At 42.9% G+C, this 22,102-nt stretch overlaps 2 protein-coding genes across 4 annotated transcripts in view; both read left to right on the forward strand.

Annotated features, from left to right (window-relative positions):
* abcc3 (ATP-binding cassette, sub-family C (CFTR/MRP), member 3) overlaps positions 1-9,653 on the forward strand; it is a 42,942-nt gene extending 33,289 nt beyond the window's left edge. Inside the window, exons 23-31 of one of the 3 annotated variants that reach the window (XM_041029320.1) lie at positions 18-328; positions 4,552-4,751; positions 5,609-5,735; positions 6,447-6,548; positions 7,111-7,257; positions 7,343-7,501; positions 8,367-8,533; positions 8,642-8,836; positions 9,183-9,653. In XM_041029320.1, coding sequence (XP_040885254.1) covers positions 18-328; positions 4,552-4,751; positions 5,609-5,735; positions 6,447-6,548; positions 7,111-7,257; positions 7,343-7,501; positions 8,367-8,533; positions 8,642-8,836; positions 9,183-9,294 — 1,520 coding nt within the window. In that variant the 3' untranslated portion in view covers positions 9,295-9,653. Of the gene's footprint in view, positions 1-17; positions 329-1,986; positions 2,301-4,551; positions 4,752-5,608; positions 5,736-6,446; positions 6,549-7,110; positions 7,258-7,342; positions 7,502-8,366; positions 8,534-8,641; positions 8,837-9,182 lie in introns of those variants that run through there. The other 2 variants (XM_041029319.1, XR_005892731.1) reach the window with 2 other exon arrangements.
* A 6,464-nt stretch (positions 9,654-16,117) lies between these two features.
* wfikkn2b (WAP, follistatin/kazal, immunoglobulin, kunitz and netrin domain containing 2b) lies at positions 16,118-18,722 on the forward strand. Its single transcript, XM_041067424.1, has 2 exons — positions 16,118-16,309; positions 16,536-18,722. The coding sequence occupies exons 1-2, from the start codon at positions 16,124-16,126 to the stop codon at positions 18,069-18,071; spliced, it is 1,722 nt and encodes a 573-aa protein (XP_040923358.1). The 5' UTR covers positions 16,118-16,123; the 3' UTR covers positions 18,072-18,722.
* The last annotated feature ends 3,380 nt before the right edge of the window (positions 18,723-22,102 follow it).

The raw sequence follows: 22,102 nt of genomic DNA on the forward strand, positions 1-22,102 counted from the left end.
GTTCACCTCCATCCCAGGTATCCTGGTCATGATCTCTTCCTTCACTCTAGCCATGGGGAACATCGGTGCAGCCAGGAAGCTGCACTATAACCTGCTCGCCAACAAACTGCACACGCCCCAGTCTTTCTTTGATACCACGCCTTTAGGACGCGTCATCAACCGCTTCTCCAAGGACATCTACGTGATAGACGAGGCTCTTCCAGCCACTGTGCTCATGTTCCTGGGCACCTTCTTCGTTTCTCTCTCCACATTGATAGTTATCATTTCCAGCACACCGGTCTTTGCTGTTGTCATTGTGCCCCTGGCTTTCATATACATCTTTGTCCAGGTACTCAGGAAAAAAATGTTGCTCATATGCCAGATGATCCTCTCTGTTCCTCTTTTCTTTGCACATGTGTGACTCTTCCTGTTCCTGGAATGGCAATGTCGCATGCATGTTGGCGCAGCAGCTTTTTTTTTTTTTTTTTTTTTGACCTTCCAGTTTTCGGCTTTTGTTTCTCCGTAGCCATGTTGGGCTTGATGAACATCTGCTGCTGTGACTATCTCTATTTTCAATCATAAATTCACTTTGCTCTCTCCGCAGCTGAAACACTTCCTGTCTTGCCCACAGCCTTCTTCCACAACCTTCCTCACACACACACACACACAAGCACACACCCATATCCATGCAGTCGTGCGGAGCAGTACAACTGTGCCCCAACACGCACACAATATTCTAAAGCTGATTTAACCTTCAACCTGATTTCATATTTAAGAAACCAGAAGTAATGCTGCTCAGTCTTCAGTGATCCATAACCTCCCTCTAGTGGTGGACCAGTGTTAATACAACTGAGTCTCCTTCATTTACTGAGGCTCAGTTGCCAGTGTGACTAACTCCTGGGTGTCTAGATTTGTTTTAGGGATTACACATGTGAGGTCAGTGGAGCTTATGCATGTGAGTGTAGTGTTTTTTTGTTGTCAGTGAAACGTGGAACAGATGTGAACTGAGTTCTCAGATGGAATAATAAAAGAGCAGTGGACTGATTAGATAACAGGTGTATGTTACAGAGTATCTGTGAAGCTTAAACATTACTCACATTTTTCTCAAGTTAAGCTTTTCAAAGTCCCAGCGATGAAAGAAGATACTACTGTGTCACGCAGTAATTTCTAGCATTACTGAGGTGCAGCTGTATAAAAGGTTGGATTTTCTTCCGTGCCATAAAGTTCAGTATTACATTCATTTAGTTAGGAGACTCAGTTTTTACTGCCACGGTATCCCTGGCCTCATGTCAACATCAAAAATCAGACTTTAATGTACTGGTACTGGATTAGTCCTCTTTATAGACAGATCAGTATCAGGACAGGAAAAGTTGGATTGATGTATCCCTTATTAGAATAAATACATATATGAAGACTATTAGTTATTCCCAGGCAACACTACTGTAGTCAGATTTAAAAACAGTGACACACACACACACTTAAATCTGTGTAATGCACAAGCAGCAATTAGCTCAAAAGCAGATTTGCTTAAGTACGAGGTTCTAAAATGAAAATCTCTGTGGGTGGCCACGTGGAGCAACAAGTGATGAGACATATGGTGAAAGAAGTTTATTTTCTGATGCCAAAGTTGTGCCACTTGATTTGTACTGACATTCCCCTCTACTTTTAGTGACCCGTGCTGGAACACAAGAAATGATGCATCTTATGTTTTTTTTTTTCTGTTGTTTTGGAGCACACACGCACTTTGTGGTTATTAGAACTGATAGCGTGAGCAGTAAAAACAACCATGACAGCATACAGGAAAAAGAGTGCAAAAAAAACCAAACCCCACAACTTTGTCTTGTTTTCAGTCTCATGAGTTGTTAAAAAAAAGCCACAATCCAATGCTAAATGTGACTTTGTGAAACCTGCACAATATTAGTAATGGGTCCTAATCCGTTTAACGCAGGTGTTGTTGTGTTGTCACACTTGACCCCCCCCCCCCTCCCCCCTCACCCCTTCTCGCAGGTGTGCTGTTGTTGGTAAACTGCCTGTTATGCCGGGCCTACAGTATGCTGCGGGCAGCCAAGCTCACACACCGCAACTTGCTCCAGGGGGTCCTGCGGGCTCCGCAGGCCTTCTTCGAGAGCACCCCCACTGGGCGGTTACTAAACCGCTTCAGCAAAGACGTGGATGCTATAGACTCCCACATCCCAGAAAATATTGACATATGGATGCGCACTTTCTGGTACACACTGAATGTGCTGCTCATATGCTCTGCCCTCACCCCAATGTTCCTCATAGTCATAGCCCCGTTAATGGTGTTCTATTGGTGGGTTCAGGTAAATAGGAAACGAGTCTGCTAACTCATTAATACAACATTGCATGTCTGAGAGTGTTGTTGAGTGTGTGTGTGTTGCATGTGGTCAAAGCGATGATCATTGCCGTGTTAGTACAGTAGCTGCAGTGTGGTTTGGTCTTTACTAGTCCAGTAGTGATTAGCCGGCTGTGGCCGTAGCCGCTCAGTCTGTAGTTGGATGCAGTAGGAGCTCTAGTCTGCAGCTCCACTTGGTTCAGCTGGTTACACCAATAATCTCTTAAGGATTTAGTTTGACACAAAACATAACAGTTAAGTGGTGATTTTGTTATTACTGGCAAATAGAGATTTTAATAATACACAATTCATTCTCAGAGGCAGTGCTGTTCTGGAGGCAGAAATAAACTCAGTGGTATATACAGCATGTCTGTGTAGATTCATATTTATCATATCCAATCAGAAATAACCTGGAGCGTTATGGAAATGAAGATATTTGTTATGCAATGTGTTTGCAAATAACAGGAAAAAAACTATCCACCTATAGACTAACGGAGTTATGAATTATCCTCAGTGGGTTTACCTTTAATCTCTTTTTGCTGATCTTCCGCTCTCTTTCCAGCCACAGTTGTGGTTTATTCCTGCCACAGGAGCAGCTCTGTCTCACCTTTCAGGGACTGGTGGTGTCAGGGTCAGGTCAACTCTTGTAGCTAGAGAGCAGCGGTCGTTAATGGTGGTGTGCGTAGTTTCACTGCAGTATTGATTTCTTTTTTTTTGTATCTGATACGATCAACTAAATGCCAAATCAACATTAATTGTTTTTTCATATCACTGGAAATGATTGCTAGTTGTTTGCATTATATCGAATTATTCATATGAGTAAGGCATTTGATTTGACTAGCGTCAGGAGGGATGAGTGATAGTCTGTTTGTGTTCATATTGTGTTATGTTTAGGTGAAGAGGTGATGAGTACAGGTGAGGTGGCCACCTAATGGTTTTCATAAATATTTTAATGGTCATTTTTGATTCAGATTTAGATCTCAGTCTTCAAAACACATTCCTGCACCCGGCCTCAAGATGGCACAGTTTGGCAGTTTGCGATTGCATCTGGGTAAAGGGGCACTCCACCAATTTTACACTGGAAGTTCAGCTTTTTTTTGCTGCGGCTGTACGATATCTGATGTTCTGAGGGGCTCTGGAGGAAGTTTTTCAAATTTTATAAAAAAAAAAAAACAAAAAAAAAAACCCAAAAAACACATAATGACATGAGGATCATCTCATGTCTCAGCCTCTGCTCTTTTTTGTTGTTTTGACTCTTATTATTATTATTAATTTTTTTTTTTTTTGGAGTACCCCTTTGACCCCACAGGGTAGAGGCCATTGTTGGCTCTCTTGAAAACCGAATTAGCTTTCAATCAAGCAAACATTAAGCATTTCCTACACAAAGTGATTGTAGAATAGAGGTTCATGGGGCATTTAGGGTCTGTGTGTGCACTACTTTTATACTAACCGGACCACCAAATGACTAAAATCAACCATGCTATAACAAGCTCATATTATTCCTATGCTTTGTCATGGCATCCATCCTGCATGGCCTGTGTCTTTGCTGCATCTTTCGTCTTTGATCATACTGTTGGAGCGGCTTCTGTTTGAGTGATACTGCAAATGAAAGCCAATCCATAACAATGTGACTGTGCGTAGCTAATCAGGGAAACAGAACTGTTGCTTCAAGTTTTTAACATGTTCAAAATAACAGAATTTATTAGACGATAAATTCTCTGTTGATGGAGCAGTATGTGTAATGAAAAACAAAGCACCTGCAGTTAAAAATATCCAGCGCTTTGGCGCCGTGTGGGAAAACATGGATGTGGTTACTACACCGTAATAATCTTTTTTTTTTTGTGATGACTTGATTAGTCTGTTTACATGCAGCGTAGAGTGTGTGACATTCCTGAGGTTAATGCAGGTGAGCTGATTTGCATGTAGACTTGGAACTCACCACCTCTGAGGAGCTTATGTAACATTAGCTGGCACCCTATCAACAATCTGAAAATTGGAATATCAAATGAGAACTGCAGGTGGTTTGTTCACACACAGGCTTTCTTTATTACTCTGAGTGCTTGCAGGCGTGTGTGCGAGAGTGTGTGTGTGTGTTTGGGCTCTTCTGTGTGCATCATAAGTGTTATTTTTCTTTTTAAATATCTGAACATCTGTGATGTCTCGTTCAGTTGTAATGTTGGGTTTGTTTCTTTCCTCCCCCCCTCCCCCAATGCCTGTAGAGATTTTACGTTGCAACGTCTCGGCAGCTAAAGCGCCTGGAGTCGATCAGCCGCTCTCCCATATACTCCCATTTCTCTGAGACCATCACTGGCTCTAGTGTAATCCGAGCCTATGGCAGACACTCTGCCTTTGTTCTGATGAGTGATATGAAAGTGGATGAGAACCAAAAGAGTTACTACCCTGGTATAGTGTCCAACAGGTACGTGTCCCGTTTCAGCTCAGCGCAGCATCTGCTGTGTTCCAGTTTTGTTGAAAAGTCTTTGTCTCTGTCTCTTGCTTTAGAGGAATAATCTGAGATTTTGGGGAATACATGTATTAACTTCACTAAAATAAACAGCCAGTCATTTCAGACCAGTGGCTGAGTAGAGAAGGTGAAAGAGGCAAAAGGAAATGAAAACACTTCAACACTGGAACACAGCTGCTGACACTACATAAACACACACCAGACTTTCAGAGCCTCACTGCAGAGGGACGAGTTCAGCTCAGCTGTGCAGCCAATGATGTATAAACTCACATACAGTCGCTAAATATATTTTTTCACATATCTTTTCACAGCAGATATTTTTACTGGTCATAGCATTAAAAGCACAAAAGCTACTAAAACCATTAACAATGGCTCTGTTCCCTGTGTCTCAGTGAGCCATATCACTGAGTAAGCACACACAGGATCAGGGCCTCGGAGCCGGAACATATCAATGTAGTGCAGCTGCCAGATCAGTAATGCTAGTGGGCTTTTTGTGCAATGACATGTAAAAATGTCTGCTGTGAAAAGAGCCTGTAATTTATTAATTAGCATTTGAAAGCAAAACATATCATTTCATTACATATCAAGGATAAATGAACATAACTGTGGGGCGTATTACAGTAATCAGTGATGCTACCACAGGGGTTTTCAGTCATCAGTCAAAGCCCCAGCAGTAAGGTAGAAGAACACTGTGCCTTATGATGTGACTGTGCTGATTTGCTCTCACTCACATATTTGTATCTGAAGCTGGGTTCCTTAGTTCTCCTACAGGTCAGACCTCTGATTAACTGTGACTCTGCTGTAACACTCAGGTGGCTCGGAGTGCGTATTGAGTTCATTGGGAACTGCATTGTGTTGTTTGCGGCTCTGTTTGCTGTGACTGGAAAGGAGAATCTGAACCCCGGCCTTGTGGGTCTGTCGGTGTCCTATGCTCTGCAGGTACGCTACAAACTGACTGCAGTAATGTGATCTGCACTGTTTAACTGCTGCACAGAGCAAATGTTTTAGTCATAGTCATAGGTCAGGCCTGTCTTTCTTTACTACTAATAATATTTTAAGATGAGTAACACCCAGACAATGCCACAAACTCAGCCTCATCATCATCATCTCCATTTCCAGCTGCAGCAGGCATCTGTTTTCTGATAAGCTCTCTGTGCACGACCTTCCCAGAACCAAATGACAGAAAGACAAAGTGTTTAGCAGCAAAATAAGCAGATATTTTTTCTCAGGAGTTGTTGAATACTAAGACAGTATATTTTTGGCATTTGCATTTGTCAGGTAGCCAGAAACATGACTCCAAATGAGTGCTGCTTATGTTTGCTGGATGTGTAAATAAGCAACGGTTTCCTTTACAAATTTGCTGTTAACTTTTGTTAGGTGAAGTGATATTATTCAGTACTAACTTTGATTAGCAGCTCTTTTCACTGCTTCGCACTGTAATGAATTGAATATGTTTGAGTTCTGGACTGTTGGTTGAACATTAGATTGGACTGTGAGGAGTGTGATGGACATTTTTTCACTATTATATGACATGTTTTTTATATGATATGTTTTCATCTGTCACTGCAGCACGCAGCAGCATTAGTAACCCTTGTGGTACAAATACTTTAAAGCCTGTGTTGTTGTTTTTTTTTGTTTTTTTTTTGGTAGGTGACCATGTCTCTGAACTGGATGGTTCGAATGACTTCAGATCTGGAAAGCAACATAGTGGCAGTGGAGAGGGTGAAGGAGTACTCCGAGACCAAGACAGAGGTAAGTGACGCGGCGTTTGAGTTGTGTACATAAAAAATTTGTCCCGTTCTTTTTCTAATACTCCACAGAAGCTTACGCTGGACTGTGCATGTGTTTGCTTTCCAAAGTAAAACAGTGTTGGCTTTGTGCTGCTGTTAAAAGGTAGGAATTTACTCACATTCTGAGAAACTGTCCTGCTGCCAAGTCATGTTCTTAAACAACACAGGACCTATAAACTATAACTAGATCCAGAAATGTTAGATTACCTGATGCCAACAAGGGCCCCTCTGTTACATAAGACAAACAGGGCACTTGTACTGTACACAGTGTACTTTTTCAGCTCCAATCGCCGTAAGTGCCCTTCTATAGCTGCTATAGCTGTTAGCGAAAGCCTTTGTTTGGAGCATCCAGTTTGTCCCAGAGGTGAGATAAAACATTTGGCAGCTCTGAGTGACTGTGCACGCACACAGGTCCAACTCGAGTTTTCAGAGTGATAAACAAATCAGTTCTGCGAAAAGCCAAGCAGGCTAATGAGTTGTTCAGAAAGTTTTCCTAGTCAGAAATGCTGCGTTTGTGTTCACAGGCCCCCTGGGAGGTGGAGGACAAGAAGCCCCCGCCTGAATGGCCCATGGAGGGGAACGTGCAGTTCCAAGACTACAGCGTTCGGTACCGAGAGGGACTGGACCTCGTCCTGAGGAACCTCACGCTGAACGTCAAGGGGGGAGAGAAGGTGGGGGAGGGTGTGGTGAGGCCGTCAAATAAGGGGTCAACAATATGGTTTCACTAATCCATGCTCCTTGTGTGTTGGTGTACAGATTGGCATCGTGGGTCGTACAGGAGCCGGCAAGTCCTCCATGACGCTCTGTCTCTTCAGACTGCTGGAAGCCGCTGCAGGAGAGATCACCATCGACGAGGTGAAGATATCTGAGATAGGCCTGCATGACCTGAGGTCCAAACTCACCATCATTCCACAGGTACACCGCACACACTCACACACACACACACACACACACACGTTCCTCACAAGACACGGGAGAGTAATGACTTCGTGGACTTGGAGCTTCTTATAGCAGCATAGCTGATAAACCTTTTCACTGTAAAATGACTCATGACAGGATGAGAAAAGCAGTTGCTGAAATTGTGTTTCGGGGCAGTGGTTGTCTACTGTGTCTCTGAGGTTTAAGCAAAGGGTCAGTGATTCATTTCTGTTCAAAGATATAAAGTAAATATTTTTCATCAGTAACTTATTTCTTAACTCTCCATAAAACCACAATTTTCTTATCTAGCCGGCTTCAGAGGTGCTGAATGAATCACCTTCAGACGAAGTCAGATTAAGTGTTTCAGTATTTAAGATAAGCTAATATAACTGTTGGCTGTTTCATATTTAGGGCACAGACGTGAGAGTGGTATCAATGTTCCCATCTGACTCTTGCCAAGAGAGCAAATGAGCTTATTTGGCAAAGGTCAAAACTATTCCATTAAAAATATGTAGCAAAGCTGCCAAACATTTTTCTGGTTTCAGCCTCTCAGATTTATTCCTGTTTGGAATAATTGTAAACTGAAGGTTTTTAGGTTTTGGAGTAATTTGTAGACATTTGCTCGGGCCCTGGAAAATTTGGAGATTGTGATGGATAATTTTTCCACAGTTTTCTGAGATGAATTGAACAAAAAATAAACACATTAATCAATTATGAAAAGAACTCCTGAATACTGGGTCTTATTGTCCAAAAACTACTATTTAATTCTGACTTTTCACCAAAACCCCCGAAAATCACAGATCTCTTTCTGGTTGGGGGTCAGTCTGTTTTTCTGTCTAACTTCTTCTTTTCTCTGTCACAGGAGCCCGTGCTGTTCTCCGGGACACTGAGGATGAACCTGGACCCCTTTGAGCAGTGTAGCGATGAGGAGGTGTGGAAAGCTCTGGAACATTCTCACCTCCACAAGTTTGTCAGCAACCAGCCGGCAAAACTGGAGCTGGAGTGTTCAGAGGGAGGAGAGAACCTCAGGTTGGTTCAGAGGAAAAGAAAGAACAGTTTTAGTTACTAGACAAACTGCCGAGCACCAGCTGTCTGTAGTGTTGTGACCCCATGTGTTGTGTGCTGTTGTGTCTCCAGTGTGGGCCAGAGGCAGCTGGTGTGTTTGGCCCGAGCTCTCCTGAGGAAGACGAGGATCCTCGTCCTGGACGAAGCTACGGCTGCAATCGACCTGGAGACAGATGATCTCATCCAGTCCACCATAAGGACTCAGTTTGAAGACTGCACCGTCTTTACCATTGCACACAGACTCAACACAATCATGGATTACACGAGGTTGGGTGAAAAAAAAAACCAAAAAAACATGTCATTCCAATGTCATTCCTTCAGGACAATAAAGATCCTTTTTTCCAGAACTGATTATGATGGATCAGCAGTATCAGATATTCAGTGTCTGAGAAGGGCTATAGAAGGAATGTGTGGAACATCACACTGATATATACACTGTGTGTAAATGTAACCTGCATGAAGGTGCATGTCACTGCTGTTTTATCTTAAAAATCAAAGTTTAAAGTGATCACACCTTGTAAACCGTGTTCAAATCAAATCCACTGTAATGATGATGTTTGCTGGGTGTCTCACACTTTGTAACCGAATCGTTCTCTCTTCTCTCGTCTTACAGAGTGCTGGTGTTGGACAAGGGACAGGTGGCAGAGTTCGATACTCCTGCAAACCTCATATCAAAGAGAGGAATCTTCTACAGCATGGCTAAAGATGCAGGACTGGCACAGTAGAACCACCTATTTGTGGCATTTGTTACAAACCAGGATTGAGGATCAGCTCAGTTCACTTCAGTCTGACTCAGTTTCAGACCTGGCAGTGGAACTGCAGAGTTACCCTTGTTGTGCGTTTGGTATATTTTCAGGGCACTTACTGCTGGTTTTGAACTAAGCCTGAAATCCTTTGCAAACCTGGATCAGTTAGCAGTTGCAAACAGTTGTGGTGTTTGTCTGAACCCACACCAGGACATTTACGTACTCTTCTGTGACTGTCTTAAGTTTCTGGCACTGACTGTATTGTCCTGTGGGACAAACACTGTCCTTTTGGCATCAAAATAGGAAAAAAAAAAAACAAGCCATATGTGCAAGTACTATCTGATCCAAGTCTGCTCTTTAGTGCCTTCTGCCAGTGGGACGAAGAAAGCCAGTGAATGTATAATTTTCTAATCGGCTGTCTGCTGCAAAACAAACAACAACAAAAACAAACAAAAAAAAAAGGAGGAACTTTTTTATTTTATTTTTTCTACAAGAAAAATACTGTGCCACTGTACTTTTCCTCATAAGAAAAAATAACATACACTTTTGTGATAAACCCACTTATTTTTGTACTGTACCATTATTTAAGCCACTTTTTAAAGAATTTTCTCATCTAGGGAAGTTTGCTCAGTTAAATATGTGATTCTTCTGTGAACCAAATCTATAAAAACTTGAATTCTGTACCACCAAAATATGAAATATGATAATGCCTTTATTAAAAAAAAAAAAAAAAAAAAAAAGGAAGAGCAATGATTGTGTACTGTCTTGATATGATATAGCGTCTTCTGTGGCTCTGGAGGTGCTTTGTCAAGTCTGAGAAAATGTTTGTCAAAGAGATGCTATGAAGTTGCATTGTGGGAAGTGTAGGGCCCAGCATCTTGAAGTTTTACCCATGAATAAAAGTCAGGATGTCTTGACCTTAGCTGCTTTATGGAGGGCAAATGCTAAATTGCTTAACTTCCCCTTTAAATAGGGGACCCAGCTGTAATGATTCCTCTTGTTCATGCTGGACATTAAAAGATCCTTCTTGAATGTGCTTCCAGTGACAGAGATGGAGGACAAAATTCACTGCCCTAGTTCTCCACAGTCACCATCTCTTTAGAGCAAAATTCCATCTTTGTCTTATTGTGCCTCCGTCAGCTCAGCACTAAAACACAAAGAGGGAATTTAGTATTTAAATTTAGACTGCAGCCTCTGGAGAAGTCCACTTCATTAGTCTAACTCAGACTTCTGAAGCCTTGTATTGTCTTCAGCTAAACCCTGGACTGTATTTTTGCACAGAGACTTCGTCCTCAGTCCTCATCCTAGTTCAGTGTAATACGGACAAGTGTATATTTAAAATATATTAATGTATATTTAACAACAGACCCAACAGGAAAAAACAGTCTTGGTGAGCTGAGTAGATATGGTTAAATTTAATTGGAAAAATAACCTTTGCATGAATGTGTAATTCTTCCATTCGTCCACTAGAGTGCGCTCACGGTCAATCGAGGATCCACTGGATATTAACATCACCGAGGTTCTGTGATTTTACAGCTGTCTCAAACCTTCTCTATAAGTGCGTCTAATATCTGAACCTGTTTGTCTGGATAACGAGGACATTAAGACAAATCACCTGGACAGACACCAGGCCACGTCTACACTGAACAGTCAACACCAGCATTTTATTACTGCAGTGTCGGGCCGTGATCATTTAGGATGTTACCGCACGCACACACTGCACACAGCATGACATTGCACTGTCTCTTAAGACCAAATGAGGACAAACGTGTATTTCAGATGTCAAACAGTTAACTTTTTTCGAAATCATTGTCCCAATCAACATCTTGACAAGGTTTCAGGATTTAATCGTTTATTTTTCTCTTTGTACTGTTTAACAGAGCGACTATTGAGCTGATCTTTCGGGAGGATGTGTTTCATCAGATGGATGTTGCACAGGAGACGAGTTCACCGCAGATCCCTCGCGGCAAGGCGTCTCTTGCCCCACACGCTGACATTACTCGGCGGCCTGCTGCGGTGAGCGCTTCTCCGCAGTGTTTTCCTCCAATTACCGATGCCATACACACACTGTCTCCCTGTGTCTCCGACATGCCATAACTGACAGCTGCTGATGGCCCTAGTATGAATGAGAGCTCGGCTGCCAGCTCGTTTGGTAATGTCCCTGCCCCATGGGCAAAGCTGCATGAAGTGGCAGGGAGCTTTGGCTCTGGCTGTCTGCTGACTTGCCCTCATCAAGTTCTGTGCTGCAGGCGCAGAAACCTGAAGTAAGAGGAAGATTAAAAACAACTTCAGCTAAGCGGTGACAAAGCAAGAAGCTCCTTGTTTTTCTATTCATGATTTGTCTGAGTGTTGCTCAATGTTGTATCTGTAAATACCAACCTGATCCAGGTCCTCTGGATGTTCTTTTGCCGTGTTTGGACCACCCACAGCTGTCTAAAAAGTTAAAGGAATAGTTCAGCTTTTTTTTTTTTTTTTTTTGAAATATGCTTATTCCCTTTCTGCTTAGATATTTACATACATTAGTTCAATATGAAGGGCCAATATCACTGATATCTGTGCACTAAAGCTAAAGCCAACAAAAATGGCCTACCAGCACCTGTAAAGGTTGACTGACGTATTATATTTAGTTTGATAAATCCCACCTTGTCCCTTTTGGACGTAGCCAGGCTACCTGTCTCCCCTCGTTTCCACTCTCTGGGTTAAGCTATTCTGTCCAGCTGCGGACAGTAGGGTCTTATTTAGGGAACCAGTTTGGTTTTGGTCTTTTGCAGCTAATTAAATATTAATTATTAAAATAATTAGCAGCTAAACTGTGTTTGGCATGTCCAGATGTTTGACTGGTACCATGTATTTTATCATGTGTAATTAAGTGCTGCAGTAACTTTGCTAACTTTGCTTTATGGTGGCCAGTTCTACAGCTTTATGCCCACAGGTGATGGTGGTGGTGTCATTTGGAGCCATTTGGAGTGTCTGCACAGCAGTGATCGGAGGGTGGAGCCACGGTATCCAGGTCCCACCCAAAACACCTGCCCGACTTAATCGTGAGTCAGACACAGCTGTCGATCATGGCATCACACCTCCTGTTTATAGCATCAAATTAGTAATTAAAACAAAACTTATCAGAAAAATGAACATTTGGACCACCTGCATGACAGAAACCATGTCCCAACCGTTAACATGGAAAGGGTGGGATTTATGACCTATGCTGCAGCCAGCCACCAGGGGGTGATCACCATGTTTTAGCTTCACTTTTGGGGTGATGTTGTGCCATCCATTTTTATTTATAATCATTGGTGATCAGCGGGTTAGCGGCTCAACCACACGTCAACCACGTCCTTATGCTAAGCTAGGCTAATCAGCTGCTAGCTGTAGCTTCATATTTAACGTACAGATGTGACAGTGGTGTCAATGTTCTCATCTAACTCTCAGTAAAAACGTGAACAAGCGTATTTCCCAAAACGTTAAATTATTCCTTTAACCTTTGCTGTTTTAACTGTGCCTTGCCTCAATAAAACCTTGTTTGTGTTATGCTATTTATATTTTATGTCATTTGATGTTTTTGATTCTGCATGTCTAAGTCTCGTGTTGGACTTTTTTTGAATTTTTGAGGAGTTTACAGGGTTTTTTAAGTCAGAATAAAACCAAACCAGTGATGACACTCTGAATGCAGGGTTCGTGGTACACTGAGCTCACTATCAGACACATTACAGTCTAATGTCAGTGAGCAGAGCTTCTGGAGCTATTTGGTTTGACACTGGACTCCTGCTGTATTTACTGTGACCTCATATCCTATCAAAATTCACTGGTGTTGGACTTAACTTTATAATCTGGTGGAGAAAGTTTCTTCTAACAGTTACTTTTACTGAAGCTGGAATCCTTGAATAACCTCTCGCCTGACAGCGTGCCATGAGTTTGGGCTTTTTCAGGGTTCCTGTTATTTGAGTACACGGACTAAGCCTATCATTTCCTATGTATTTATAGCCTCAAGATGTATCCATCCTCACTGTGTTTGATTGGAGTTTATTAATTCCGCCTCCATACGAAACATCTCATTTGTAAATGACAGGTTCAGACTGCGTGAGGGTCACATGAGGTGAGCTGACTTCTTCCTGTCGGTGTTTTATTTTGTCCCACACATACACACACAAAATCACTGACTTCAGCTGTTAGGAACTCCTAAAATTCTGGATCTGATGAACAGTCTGTACATGTCAACAAGTGTTTTTGCACGTAGTTAGTACAGAGAACTAGAAGGAGGCTGGGTTTACAGGAAAGACCCAGACGCTCAGTAAATAGCTGTTAAACTAAGCTGATGTAGTTAATCATACATACAGACTACGTGCAGTTCTTTGTCATTGGCAGTGAGATGGAGCAAATATAATCCTTCTTACAGGATTGAGACCTGCAGCTCTGGAAGCTCGGAAAGCTCGAGATAAACAGACTTTATTTATTTGCTTGTCATGGACACACACACACACACGCTCAAAAATCTCCCTGTCTGCATCAAGAACAAACAATCTTTTGCAGAAACACTTTGACACAGCGTGAGTCCACTGTTATTGCACTGGAAGGCGGTCTAATAGCTCCCCTGTCCTCAGCTGAACTGTGGAGGAAACCAATCGAAGTAGTTTACACAGGAAAGGAATGGAGTGGTGCAAATTATAACACCTTCATTCATTAAATGCTCTGCCAACACACACGCCCACTGTGGAGCACATCACCTGATCTTCAAAGTATTTTTTTGAGTTGTATTGTCCTCATCTCACCTCTGCTGGCCTACGAGTCAGATTCGAAAAGGTGTGTATTCAAAGCCGGAGTCGCGTTTGCTATTTTAAGTTTCTAGGTACGAAGCCAGGCTCATACAAAAACCAGAGCATCGGGCAATAACCTGTTGTGATGTTGCAATTAAGCTTTTCTTGTCAATATAATGTCCCGGTGCTTATTTCTGCAACAGCCTGAGTCAGATTTTCTGGAATTTGTGCGTCCTGAGAATGAGTCTGTAAATTTCCATAAATCCACACAAAACGCTTGTATGGATAAAACTAATCCTGTGTACAAAGACATGCTTTGCAGAATGTAGAGCATGTACATGGTGAAGTTTAAGCCCAGGGTCGAAAGCTTGCTGAAAGAATGGAAATAGCTGTGCAGCAGCAGTCACACATCACTGGTCACATGTGAGACTAGAAAAACTCTTAATCAGTGTAACATTTACTGTACATTCAATGTGTGAAAACATGTCTTTGCACATTTCTGAATTTGCATTATTTAACTTTTTGTGAGCTGGTTTTCATACACTTGATTTTAGACTTTTGATTAACAACTTTGTGCAACAGTGGAGCTCAGCACAGAAAACTGTGCCCTAAGCTGTGAACTGAAACTGTGTCGCAACAGTGTGTTTTAAGGACTGAGGCAAATTTTACAGTGATCTCTCACAATAAGGCTGTTTACTGGAGAAACAATGGTCTCCTTTGGTGTTCGAGTTTATTCATTAAAACTCAGCTGCAGACAGATTTAATTTGATTATACATATGTTTTCTTTTGCCATCAAACTCTTTAAAGCAATGAGCCAAACTGAGCAGAATAAATGTTCCCCTTCTTTTTTTTTTTATTTGAACTGATTTTGATTTTTATATTATGTCAAACCTGAAATAAATTTACTCTGCATTTTTATTATTGGTCACGATTCCAAAATATTTAGAGGATCTTTTTCCCACTTCCTTTCTTTATCAGTAATCAGTTAGATTTTTCAGAAATTAGATTTATGAATGTGAAAGAGTTTAGCTAAACATTATAAGAATATGAAGGAAAAACTTCACATAAAGTATAATATTAGGAGTGAATAAAAAATGATCTCAGCACATCATCCTATATTTCCTGTGGAATAAATCACACACATTTCAGAGAAGTCCGATTTAAATGGAAATTCTCTGCTGAACTTCAGTCTCTGCTGAAGATCATCCTATAACATCTGAAGTGTTTGGTAAAAATCAATTTTGCTGCAGCAAAAAACAAACGTGTTGAAATGAAAAATGTAAAGCAAACCATCCATTTGTTATTTTATGAATATGATTCTTTCAAGAATCCAACAGTTACATACTGAAGTTTTTATGAAGTTTGCAGTCTTTCAGCTGGTACATAAAAATGTATTTATTTACATGTTTTCGAAATACTTAGAGTTCATTTATAGAAATACTATACTACACTAAAATAAGACATTGCAGCACATGCACGGCTGAATTCTGAGCATACATTAACCGAACATGTAATTATAGAATAATTAAATATCAAATGATGTCTGTTTTATTTCAAAGAAGCTCCGCGTCTTTGCGCTCAGAGCGCACAGAGCCCCCAAAGGGTTAAACGGGGTTACCAGCAATCCTTTTAACAGGCAGGTGCCCCGCCAGTCCCAGCCCAAAGCTTACCACTGACTTTTTTAAAAAGCTTCTTCCAGCATCTCAGGAGCAGCTCCTAAAATGTCATGTTGCGAATAACTTGGCGGGCCATGTTAACGGTGATGGCTGCAGATCGGTGGTATAAATAGAGCATCATCGCTGCAGAGGTGGGAAAACAAAGTGGATTTATCAGCAAACACACACCGCCCTGACTCTCTGACTCACACACGTGTGATGCGCGTTTGATTTGCTGCTTTGGTTCACCTGCTTTTAACTTATTAAGAAGTGGAATTCATTTACTGCTGGTTCACAAAAAGATCTTTTTTTTCTTTTTTTCATTCTTTCTTTTTTTCTTTTTTTCTTGTTTTTTTTTTGTTAAATCTACCTGATTTGCTGAGTTGTGTTCCGCTCTGGAGATGTGGTGGATGCTGTTTCCACGGTGGATCTGGTTCCTGGCGTGTGTGTCAGTGTGGATGGAGCTCCAGGTCGGAGTTTTGCCTCAGATCACCTACTCACACGCGGGGATCTGCCCCAATGACATGAACCCCAACCTGTGGGTGGATGCCATGAGCACCTGCACGCGAGAGTGTGAAACCGATCAGGTAATTCAGTCATCACCAAGTCAGTAAAGTTTTTCTTTTTTTTTTTTTTTTTTTTTTGTGAAGTGAAGCTGTTTTGCATGCAGGTTCTGGATTATGTTTGATATATTCTTAACAACTTAAAACTCAAGTGTAACGTTTATTTTTGTTATATTTCTGGGTTATATTTAAATTCCTCCAAATGCACACAGCATCCTGCATCTGTAATTTCTCTCTTCTCATCTTACAGGAGTGTGAGTCCTTTGAGAAGTGTTGCCAAAATGTGTGTGGGAATCGGAGTTGTGTGGCTGCCCGTTTTGTGGATGGGAATAAAGGCCCAGTGGGAATGCCCAAGGAGGCCACCTGTGCCAGTTTTATGTGCACCCAGCAGGGGTCTGAGTGCGACATCTGGGACGGCCAGCCGGTGTGTAAATGCCGGGACCGCTGCGAGAGGGAGCCGCATTTCACCTGCGCTTCCGATGGCATGACCTATTACAACAAGTGCTACATGGATGCGGAAGCATGCTCCAAAGGCATCACCCTGTCTGTTGTCACCTGCCGCTTCCACCTCACATGGCCCAACACCAGCCCCTCATTGCCCCAGGCGACCACTCTCCGCCCCACCACTGCTCCCCTTCAGGCGACCATTCCTCCTCCTCAGCCACCCATCCAGGTCAGCAGCCCCTCTCACCAGGCTGTAAATGAGGGAGACACTGCCAGCTTCCTGTGTGATGTGACGGGCCGCCCCCGGCCTGAGATAACCTGGGAGAAGCAGTTGCCAGAGGGGGCAGAGAGGGTGGTGATGAGACCCAATCATGTACGGGGGAACATGGTGGTCACTAACATCGGTCAGCTCGTCATCTACAATGCCCAGCCGCGTGATTCAGGTGTCTACACCTGTACAGCCAAGAACCCATCTGGCTCAGTGCAGGCCAACCACCCCCTCACTGTGTTGCCCACAGAGCCTCCTAAAACCCCTGAGCCAAAGAACGTGACCCGCTGCCTGCCTGAGGAGTGCCTGAAACCTCCTGAAAACCCAGAGGATTGTGGGAGTGAGATGGAGAAAGTCAGCTGGTACTATGAGCCCAAGACCAACAACTGCTTCTCCTTCACCCACTGCAACAGCAACAGCCAGCAGCCCAGGAAGGTCTTCGAGACATATGAGGAGTGCATGCAGTGCTGCGGTCCAGAGCTCTCGGGCCCCTGTGGTCTCCCCAGCTTGCAGGGCCCCTGTAAAGCCTATGAGCCACGCTGGGCCTACAGCAGCACCCTGCGGCAGTGTCAGTCCTTCATCTACGGAGGGTGTGAGGGCAATGACAACAACTTTGAATCTAAAGAAGCCTGCGAGGAGATGTGCCCCTACCCGAAAAACCACCACTGCAAGTCCTGCAAGCCAAGAGGCAAGATGGTAACAAGCTTCTGCCGCAGCGACTTCGTCATCTTGGGTCACATGACAGAGCTTACAGAGGAGAAGGACTCGGGCCACGCCCTTGTGACTGTGGAAGAGATCCTGAAGGACGAGAAGATGGGGCTTCGTTTCTTTGGCAAGGAGCCTCTACAAGTCACCTTTCTCAACATGGACTGGAACTGCCCGTGCCCCAACATCACAGGCGCCGCCGCCGAGGGACAGGTCATCATCATGGGCAACGTCAACGATGGCATGGCGGTCCTCCAGCCAGAGAGCTACGTGGGGGCATCCAGTCCTCGCCGTGTTCGGAAGCTGAGAGAAGTCATCTCTAAGAACACATGTGATATTCTCAAAGCGATCACTAACAGCCCTCAGTAGGGTTAGGGTAATAATCTGTACATAAAGTTTAGAAAACCTTTCTCGACTCCAACAGGCTGTTATCCTCTGAACATTAATTGAAATAATGATGAATGATTTGATTTTTACCACATTCCTGCTACAGTTAATGGATTTCTCTCTGTTTTTCAAGGTTTTCACAAGCCCCTGACCAGGAATTCTGCCGTTTGACATTTTGTGTATGTACTGACGTGTGTCTTCGTGTGGTCCGCTCGCTGCAGAGTTTACGGTGCAGCCACTGGAGTTGTTGATTGAAATACCATGTACGTGAACACAGGAGACATCCATCATGATCCTCTTGTTACCTTAATCCCCCCCAGACTCTGTCGTCCCTCATGCCCTCTCCTGCCTTCAGCAGAAATGGAGGTTGCAGACTTGCAGTGAAGCACAAAACAGACATGATCAGTTTCATTTTTATGGACAGAATTTAACTGTTTTTTGATCCTCGTATTTGCCGGCCTTATTTTTTCCCTCCTGGCATTTTCAATACCTGTACGTACTTTAACTTCATACATTTACTCCGTACTGTATTTCCCAACAGCACCTCTGCAGGGGATTGCATAGACAGTACGACAAGTTAGAGTTTGCTTCATCCAGATGAACGAGTTGTAATATATTTTATTAACCACCACATTTTCTCACAATCTGTCATTTATTTTTTATCACTTTTTAGCTATTTATTATCGTGTAAGCTTTTCTTTTGTCCTGTTTTTTTTTTTTTTTTTTGTAGTTCACCTCCTCTGAATTTTGTAATTTTGTGTCCCGTGTAAAGAAAATAAAGATTCGGGATTTTTCTTTAGTCTCCTTTTTTGATATTTATTTTTATGTCATATTCAATGACATTTTAATTACAGGGCTGACTAAATGCTTTCATCTTTTGAAGCTACGCTGTGACTTGGTTTAGCTTGGTTTCGGTGCCTCTGTCTGTACCTGTTGGAGGACAGAGAGTGGTTGTTCCACGTACCTGTGTGGTTCCTCTGACAGGCTGTGATAAAAGAGACGTGGGAATAGTGTATCCCCAGCCCACCTTGCCCCCACCTCATCCCTAAAAAAAAAAAAAAACTCCAAACAGAGCCCATCCATTCCCTGTGGCATTGTAAAAACTTCACCCTATTTTGCTTTGCCTCCATCATCCAGTCTAATTGGGTAAGGAGCCCAAGCTGTAAACCTCAGATCCACTCCCATTGAAGAGTTATGTGTTTCATGCCGTGCCAGCAAGCGTCTCTGGGTTACTGGGAACAGGCCTTGGTGGGCTTCGACGAGGGTGTTCCACTTCCCAGATGAGATTCTGTTTCTCCCATCCAGAGCAGTGAGGGAGGCGGGAGATCAGCCCATGTACGGCGTTCCTTTACTGGCAAAACCACCTGGGAGCTCAGACCTGCACTTAAGCAGCTGTTGAGGCTCTGGAGCAGAGAAATATTAGATCTGCAGCACCTTGGATCACATCAGAAAGCAATATAAACAAAGTTGATATCAACAACACAAACCTACCAACAAGGTCTTTTGTTTGCCAGCCATTTTATCACTTTTTGATTCACAGTAAGACCAAAGTTTCTGCATTTCAAGAGCACACACTTCTGTTTATCTGTCCCTAAATACACTTGTACCTAGAATTTATCGGCAGTGGTACTCAGGTTTGTGGTCAAACCAAGGCATCCAGTTGCTCATGTACACATGTATATGCCTACAACATATATATGTAGTATATTGGATTGGTTTATATACACATTTTTGTAGGTGTGCAGGCATGTAGAAAGGCTACAGTGCTTATTGGCTGACAGCTGTAACTCTATAGTTGTATTTACATGTATGATATTTGTATTTGTAGATTAGCAGTGTATACGTTTTGGTTTCTAAACAGTTGCCGTGGTACACGTGCACATTACTGACCCTTTCATGTAGCTTCAATCCGACTGGTGAACTTCACAGCATTCACAGGTGCAACCAGCAGTTCAGCTGAGGGAACTAGTTCAACTATCAAACTAAAACTCCTCAAAACAACCTCACAGGCCGTCAATTATTTTTCTTCTCCGCTGATTTTCCAGCCGATGTCCATTAAAAAAAAACACACACACACACAAAGACCTTTTACCACTTCAATGCGTAGTCTGGGGTCTACAAAAGCACAATTTATTATCAATTAAAATTCAGCATATTCGAAACATGTGTGATCCTTATTTTTCAAGCACTTTTATGCTTTTCTAATTTGCGTTGGGCCAACCAAAAGGGTACAAGAGTTATGCTTTGATATGCTGTGCAGAATTTTTGCTCACATATATTTTTTTTTCTCTCCTTCTTCTCAGGGCTTGTTGATTGGATGGGGTCAACGCGTTCACGAGCTCAGTTCACTCAAGGCAGGAACAGTCGTGAGGTCCATGCGAGGCTCAGACGTAGACCTCCATCAGGTAGAAAGGACACAGCTGACAGCTGGGTTGGGAACATCAGAGTCAGTTGGACTCTGTGTGTATTTCTATGCGGTGCCTCCATGCTGCACATCCAGAGGAGATGGGACCACAGCACCTGTGGAACAGATCAGCCAGCCGGGTGGTTTAAGACCTTTGATTCATGACCTGCATCTGTTATGGCCATATCATTTGGAACTTGTATTGAAAAGATACAGTAGCCACTCACACGCATTGACTGGAGATGAACAGGATCCCTTGGCAATATATCATCCTGGGGCAGTAGCAGTTGAAAGGCTTGAAGCTGGTAGGTGGTTGCCTGGGAGGTTGACAGTTGAAATCCTGTGCTCTGGAGGGAGACATGATGAGCAAGGCACTTCAACCACAAACCCTCCTTTGTCAGTAGTGACAGACTCCCCAGGCTGTCAGTGTGTGACTGGCTGAAAGCCAGGAAACTGAAAATGAAAACATTCATCAAGCCATTGTTCTAGTTTTGAGTCATTGTTACAGTTTTTTTGGCTGATTCTAGGTCAGCACAAGATGGCAGCTGGTGCAAAACTCAAAACTTTACTGATCAAGTCAAAAGATCTTGCAGAATATGAAGCTGGTATTTACCACGATAAAGTGGATCTCATTAGTGCAGAGCAGAGTATCAGGCTCTTTTCCTGCAGTGCAGATGATGTGGTTCTGTATTCAGCGGGGTTGTGTGAACCACAGCATCCTCTGCTGTCCACTGAAGCTTGATGCTGCCTTCAAATTCTATAGGACATTTCTCCACTGTCCGCAGCAAGACTCCTCACTGGAGCCATGAGGAGACACCGTGTCTCCCCATTGCTGACCTCCCTTCACTGGCTGATATTAAGTGTAAATGAGGCTTTAATTTTCAGAGTCTAATGTAACAAAAGGTTAGGATTTTGACATGGTATGATGATTTTCTATAGAAACTACATTGGGAGACTCCCGATAGTAGTACACTGCCTGTCTGTGTTAGCCATGTAACAGACTGGGAATTTCCGGATGCTTCCCAGTGCATGCAGGGATATGCTCCTGTCTCTTTTGACTCATGATAAGAACTAGTGGGTGAAAAAAGTAGATGAGTAAGAGCTCAGTATGTCTCTCAGTCTGTCTCAGCTTTTGTTGATCATGATCCCGTCATTGATCAACAGGCGCAGTAATCCTTTGGCTCCACTAGAGCGCAGCACAAGCTTGTGCAAACGGTTACGTCCAACATCCAAACTGAAGCAGAGTGGTACAGGACTGTGCTTGCAACATAATTTCACTTCCTGTCGGTTAACGTATTTTCTCATAGATTCATGAAGCGTGTAGAGTGCTTCAGAGCCCAATGGTCTGTTCTCAGCTTTATTAGCTGCAATGCAGGAACAGTTTCAGGAAAAGCAGCTCTTTGTGCTGCCTGAGTGGTGGAAAAGTGCTGTTATCTGAGGCCCAGATAATTGACCATGTAATGAAGACACTAAAGGGAGCTATTCAAATGGACCACAGGCTTCTGTCTCCCATCCAGCTGTTAGATTACGCTCTTTACAACCTCGTACTGTAAACCAGCTACTGAGTCTGCAGCCACTTTTGTTCCACTGCTTCTGTCCTTATGTAATG

This window comes from Toxotes jaculatrix, chromosome 21 (genome assembly GCF_017976425.1).
Source record: "Toxotes jaculatrix isolate fToxJac2 chromosome 21, fToxJac2.pri, whole genome shotgun sequence".
Taxonomy (NCBI): domain Eukaryota; kingdom Metazoa; phylum Chordata; class Actinopteri; family Toxotidae; genus Toxotes; species Toxotes jaculatrix.

What these genes read in the sequence shown, in the direction of transcription:
- wfikkn2b (XM_041067424.1), top strand. Translation starts at nt 16,124, where the DNA reads ATGTGGTGGATGCTGTTTCCACGGTGGATCTGGTTCCTGGCGTGTGTG. An exon ending in GAGAGTGTGAAACCGATCAG is followed by an intron (nt 16,310 to 16,535) that starts GTAATTCAGTCA and finishes CTCATCTTACAG; the next exon opens with GAGTGTGAGTCCTTTGAGAA.